The 6,140-nt window shown below is 41.6% G+C and overlaps 1 protein-coding gene across 1 annotated transcript; it reads right to left on the bottom strand.

Moving 5' to 3' along the window:
* Positions 1–2: 2 nt before the first annotated feature.
* Positions 3–3,782, bottom strand: mipa (major intrinsic protein of lens fiber a). Its single transcript, XM_010748285.3, has 4 exons — positions 3,423–3,782; positions 3,025–3,189; positions 2,833–2,913; positions 3–2,732 (listed from the first exon to the last, which is right to left on the bottom strand). The coding sequence occupies exons 1-4, from the start codon at positions 3,780–3,782 to the stop codon at positions 2,547–2,549; spliced, it is 792 nt and encodes a 263-aa protein (XP_010746587.1). The 3' UTR covers positions 3–2,546.
* Positions 3,783–6,140: the final 2,358 nt, after the last annotated feature.

Raw genomic sequence — 6,140 nt, 5'->3', positions numbered from 1 at the left:
GCTGGATGATAACCTTTTATATCTTGTGGACTGACTTTTGGATAAATCACTGTGAAGCTACTACTACAACCCATATAATCTCTTAACCGTGGTGACAAATAAAATCTTAGTTTTTACAAAAATCAAAAAAATATTTTTGTGGATTTATTTACAAGAAATTAGTCCACCTCGACTAATATCATAGGTGTAAGTCTGAAACCCTGCACATAGAGGAATATGTCCTGCAAGCAATTGAAATGAAATAATTGTATATGAGTTCCTGGTCTGTCCGATCCAACCATCTATTTAAGTCCCATATTTTTTTACAGTTAGTCTAAAAGAAAACAGACAAAAAACAATTGGAAACATAAGAATTTTCAGATTTTTTTGACATATAAAAATAGTGGCCTTGTGATTGGGAAGGCATGCCTGGTACCAAAAAGGCTGTCCACTGAATGAGAGCATATTGGTGTATAACATAAGTGGCATCACTTCCATAATCCATCAGCCAAAGAGGAGACATTGCATTACTAGCATATTATATTTCCTATCCATCCAGTTTCAACAATCATGAAATGTTTTTTTTTTTTTAAAAAAGAAAACTTTACACTGTACATCACAAAACTTTTCCATTGGAACACAACTTCTAATTTCAACATGTCACTAAAATGTAAATTCTACTCAACCACTGCCAGGGAAATCACACTGAAAAAAAAGTAGTAAATGTAGAGGAAGCAGAAAGAGAATCAGCTTACATGCCTGGTCAAAATGCTAACTTATCTCAGTGCCCCGTCCCCTCCATCCCAGCAGCTTTAGATGTCCCCTCATTAGAGCAGAACAAGATGGCTGCCTCGTAAACAAAGGGAGGAGGTAGGGTGAATGAAGGAGGGATGGAAGAGAGAGAGGACACCAGGCCAATGTAGAGCTTCAACTTCAAATTTCATTCTTGCTTGTGTAGATTGTATGAAAATAAAGGTGTACATTTATCACCCTGTACAAACACACTAAAGATTTCAGTTGCCTTGTGGTGACCTTCTCTCTTCTCTCAAATATCAGAGAGGGGCTTAGCCAGTAAAACTATCTCACTCCTAAAGAGCCACCCAGCTCCTTGTAGAAAAGAGAAGGCACTAGGTGTTTGCCAACACCAGCAACAAGCCACTACACCTCATGCACTCTTTCATTTTTAATCTCGAGTTGATGTAACAAAGACCCTTCAGTCGTGTCAAACAACACAATTCAATTAGAAAACGCTTATTCCTCATGACAGCTTGTCAGGTTTGCTTTCTTTGTTTTTCCATGGCAGACACGCAAAAGTAAAAGCAAACCAGCTATCACACACCTGTACATGAATCTGTGATAAGCGCTGCTCTAAAAGCAAAGCTCATGTCAGAAAGTAATTTAAAACATAACCCAACACCAATACTGTATAAGTTATCTAAATGTGGTACAAACCTGCAGATTTCCCACTTAAAAAGATTAGCAACACATTTGGTGGTATTTTTACCATTTCAAGTTTTTATAACTGTAACTTTGTTGAAGACTGAGCTCAAAAAAGACCAGATGGTTTTGTGTTTTGTGTTTATTTTAATATAAATATGCATGTGTGTGTGCTTCACTAGATGAGACACAAACTCTAAACTGAATAAATTTGGCTTTGACTCAAAAGTTATTTTTATCTGATATAAAACGGGATCACTCTAAACATCTGATGAACTTTTGTATCAGTGAGGGCGTGGAAACAGCTGCATCTTTCCCTAAAATATGTTTGTATGTTAAAAAAAAAAAAGAATCATGATACAGACAAAGGATTGTGGCAATGAAAATTGAAAAATAAAAATTAGCAATTAAAACAAGCACCCACGCATATACATGCACAGACATGCATGCACACTCACTCTCAGTCTCACACACAAACACACGCACACATACAACTGAAAAAAAAAGAAAAAAAGAAAGTGAGCCAAATAGATACTGGTAAAGTACAATACGTACATGTAATTTACCCAAAGTTCGTTAAACAAAACAAAACAAAGGGCGCAATGACTCTGGATCAAAATGGAAAAGCATGCAGAAGTCAACTGCTCTACTGTAGCTTCACTCTTAGCAGACTACAAAATAGGGAGAAAACAGAAAGAGAGAGAAAGGGAAAGAAAGAGAGAGAGAGAGAGGCCCCTGTCCTGAGCAGTTATAGCCACCTGGTCAGCCAGGAGTAACTGACTCCCCACACCACAGGGCACAGGGTGCTTCCTTCAGTGGCAAGTCTTCGTCTAACCCTCCATCTTTGTCCTGCAGTCCAAGGGGAAGGAGGAAGGAGGAGGAAGGATGGGGAGAGGTGGAATCAGGTGAGGTGGTCAGGGCTGTGGGTGCCCCTTCACTGTAACTCATTAGGTCCAGTTCTGGATGCAGAACAAGGATAACAAAGGTGTTTGGGATCTGTGTTAGTATGTGTGAAGATAGGAAGGAGGTATGTGTGCAGAAATGCTGAATGGGCTGAGGATGGACCGGGAACTGAGGGTGCAGATTGAGGGGGTGAGGGATGGGGGTCAGAAAGCCAATCTTCTCCAGGCTTATAGAGCCTGTGTCTTGAGCTCGATGGGTTCTCCCCTGGTCTCCTGGTGGCCATCAGACTCTGGGGGCTGGATGCCCTTCAGTGTGGCGAGCCTCTCGGAGAGGCCACGCATACGGGGGAACAGCATGAAGTCATAAACCAGAGCACCCATGCCACCACCAATCATGGGGCCCACCCAGTACACCTGTTATTGACACAAAAGACAAAGAGCAGAATGTGTTAAAGAGTCTGAAGTTTTTCAAGAGGTTGTACAGTAAAAGGATTTACAGATGTGATCATCTTACCCAGTGGTTGACAAAATTCCTGACCATGACAGCAGGGGCGAAGGACCTTGCTGGGTTCATTCCTGCTCCAGTGTAGAACATCTGTGCCCAAGACAGAAGATAATTCAGGATTTAGACTGTAAAAATGTATATGACGTGATAAAATGCATATATGAACCCTCAAATTTCTAGATCCCCGTGGTGGTTCCTTACCCCGAGAAGATGTCCCATGAGCACAGAGAAGCCAATGGCCAAGGCAGCAGAGCCCATGCGTCCATTGCGCCTCTCATCAGTCACAGCAAAGACACAGATGACAAGCTGCATGGTGAGGAATACCTCCATGGTGGTGGCCATGCCCAGGCCGATCCCTGGCTGCAGCTGCAAGACAAGGAAAAGCGCTGAAATTAATGGTGCAAGTGCATGAATTTAAAATGCGTAATTAACATGGTTTAAACAGTTAAATTGTTGTATGTACAATTTGTGTGTACAATGTTTTACACATACGTACATGCACATTAAAATTATTTTCCTTTGAATGACCCTTTGTTTTGTGCACATGCAATACTACTTATGCATTATGCAGTTTATGGTATTTTATCCATCTAACTTACCGTGTTGAGTGCTAGATTTCCCCTCATGTTGTTGGGTGTGACCCCGTAGAGCACGGCAGCACCAGCAAGTGCTCCCAGACACTGGGCCATCATGTAGAAGAAAGCACGGAACATGGACATCTGGGCACCAATCAGGTAAGCAAAGGTAACAGCTGGATTGATGTGTCCTCCACTGATGTGGCCGATGGACTGGATAAGGGTGGCAGCCGCCATCCCAAAGCAAAAGGCAACGTGGAGGACATTATGGGGCCCAGTGGTCCAACGGAGAGCTGCCCCCAGGCCAAAGAATACAAAGAACATGGTTCCATAGAACTCGGCGAACACCGCCCGCCAGAAAGACATGGACCTGAACTCCCACATGCTGGCAAAAGGTCAAAAAGCAACCTCTGAGCAATGGAGGGATGAAAATTCAACAGAAAACCTAACTAATTGAAAGGAGATGCTTTCTCCACAATAATAACTGAGTTTCAGACCAAAAAACACAGAGCAAATGACAAAAAAAAAATTGCCTTCAAACAGAAACTGCTTCTCTAAAGCTAAATACAACAACAGGGAAACTGCTCAACATATAACTGTGAACAATCTGCTACTCTGCCTTCTGAATTCTGATTTCTGTCATAGATAGCTCCTGAGTGGAGCAACACGCCAGTCTCTGTGCATCTATGTGCCAACCCTGCTGGTTGTTAGTAGAAGAACATGGATAGACAAACGTTAAGCATGTCCTGCAGACATTCAGCCTCTTTACCAGAGCAGGGGTTGCTCATAGGCCTTTTTATAACACCCCAGGCCCGCAGCAGCCCCGCAGAACCCAGGGGAGGGGCCAGCGCACAATGCTAGAAATCAAAACAAAATCATTTAACCCTTCTCCTGCCTTGACCTACCTCTGTCTGCTTGATGCAGAAATTACTCTGAATCTGAACTAATATGTTGCAAGTTTAACAGGCATGGACCTTGCTAATTATTTATGTAGGAACCTTATAAAAATATTGCAAGTGGTAAAATCTAATCTAATCATGCAAGAGGTTGAGAGGAAATTATATCTTTACTTCTCTGTTACCATCTAGAGTACTACCGATAGACTGATTGAAGTTTTAATACAATGACAGTTGGAAATCCCATTCATAACACCAGTGACTAAAAAGCCCCTGTGAGAAACTACAGTGACCATCACACCTAAAATAGAGAAGCAGTGGGCAGGTGGTAGGAAAAAACTGTTAGAGGAGGCATGCAGTGAGAGTTTTACTTCATTTCTAAAAATTTAGATATTTTTATAGGCACAGAATTAATGTCATTGCAATGTTCAACGTTCACTCTTTTCCCATAATTTTGTTCTCATTGTCTCCTATGTAATGTACAGTCAACAGTTCACATTCACTCAAATCAAGGCTGTGGCCACCAAAGCACGAGCAATTTCTCAATTTGTCCATTTGTGCTCTGGATTTGTACAAATTAGGTTTGTGGCAGCAGAACTGATTAGGCACAGTTTTACATTGTGTGTGTGTGCTGGGCGGGTTTGGAGGCTCAGGTCAGATAAAGCGGTGGAAAATCCATGGTTGGAGAGGAAGAGGGGAGAGCAGGCCTGGCATTGAGCTTCTGCACTGGACCATCATGCTGACCAGTGCAGCCAGAGGGACTGTCACAGGCCTCTGAAAGGATTATGCTGAGCTCAATGCTTTTCTCCTTTCTTGCATGGAAACAAAACGCTGGCAGTAACAGTTTCTATTATCTGTTTGTCTTGCAGTCATTGTTGAATCTGTAAATTTCCTTTTCCATGGGCCAGAAGGGTTTTCTATGTTTTGTTTTGTTTTTGTTTTTTTGAAGGGGTTATTGCTCTCTGCAGCTCCAGAGAGTTGTGCTAAAATGGCAAACAAATATAGTTTGTTTTTTTTCATCCCACGTTCAAAATAGCACAGAAAAACATGGTAAACAACATCTGCCGCCATAATGTTGGTTTGATGGTTGTTGTTAGAAGAAAAAAACTTTTTTGCTAAAAAAAAACTGTTGTCCTGATAATGACATATTAGTTTGCCAGTTGGTGTGCCTCTATTGTGATGAGTATTATGTCCTTCTCATGACTCGCTCCATCAGTGGTAAGCCACCTTTTGTGGCTTTAAGCCCACAGTTTAGTTTTACAGGGGAGAGCGTTGAAAAGGTGCTTGCATTGTATTTTCGTGTTCTTGTCCAGACTGCTGACGCATACATAATAACATGCAGCCCCTAAACATCTCACACTGGAGTAGAAGCTCTGGCCTATACTTACCACACAGCGGTGAAAACATGTATCGCAGCAGGACACATGAGATAAGGGATTAAAACATACGGTATAAATTATGTTTGGCTTTAGAAGTGCTGATAAAAAATCCTCAGCAGGGGATATTTAGGGATTTTCCTACAACTTAAACACACCAGATTAGTGTTTTTGCCACCTGTGATTCTTATGCCCAAAAATAATCGATGACTTTTATTTACTGAGTATCACACATGACATCACATCGCTGTTTTGATAAATCATACATGGCAAGATCAAACCCACCCAAACCTGAACCAACATTAAGGAATTTCTGGCTTCCCTTTTTTGCACTCAGTATAAAAGTACAGAGGGAACGGGAAGCCCCTGAAACCCCCTGTGATGTTAGAGAGAAGTGAGAGTAGAGTGTTCTGAAACATTAGCACTACACAGTGGTTACAGTGACATCTCACATTTTTATAGGAATGAAT

The sequence above is a fragment of the Larimichthys crocea genome, chromosome XV, assembly GCF_000972845.2.
Source record: "Larimichthys crocea isolate SSNF chromosome XV, L_crocea_2.0, whole genome shotgun sequence".
In the NCBI taxonomy this organism is placed as follows: Eukaryota; Metazoa; Chordata; class Actinopteri; family Sciaenidae; genus Larimichthys; species Larimichthys crocea.
Note: the sequence above shows the minus strand (reverse complement) of the source record. Positions and strands in the feature narration are given on the sequence as shown.

Bases quoted from the DNA above. Each gene is read 5' to 3' on its own strand.
- mipa (XM_010748285.3), bottom strand. From the start codon at position 3,782: ATGTGGGAGTTCAGGTCCATGTCTTTCTGGCGGGCGGTGTTCGCCGAG. The intron at 2,914-3,024 runs GTAAGGAACCAC...TCTTGGGCACAG, and splicing joins TCATGGGACATCTTCTCGGG to ATGTTCTACACTGGAGCAGG. The intron at 2,733-2,832 runs GTAAGATGATCA...TGTCAATAACAG, and splicing joins GGAATTTTGTCAACCACTGG to GTGTACTGGGTGGGCCCCAT.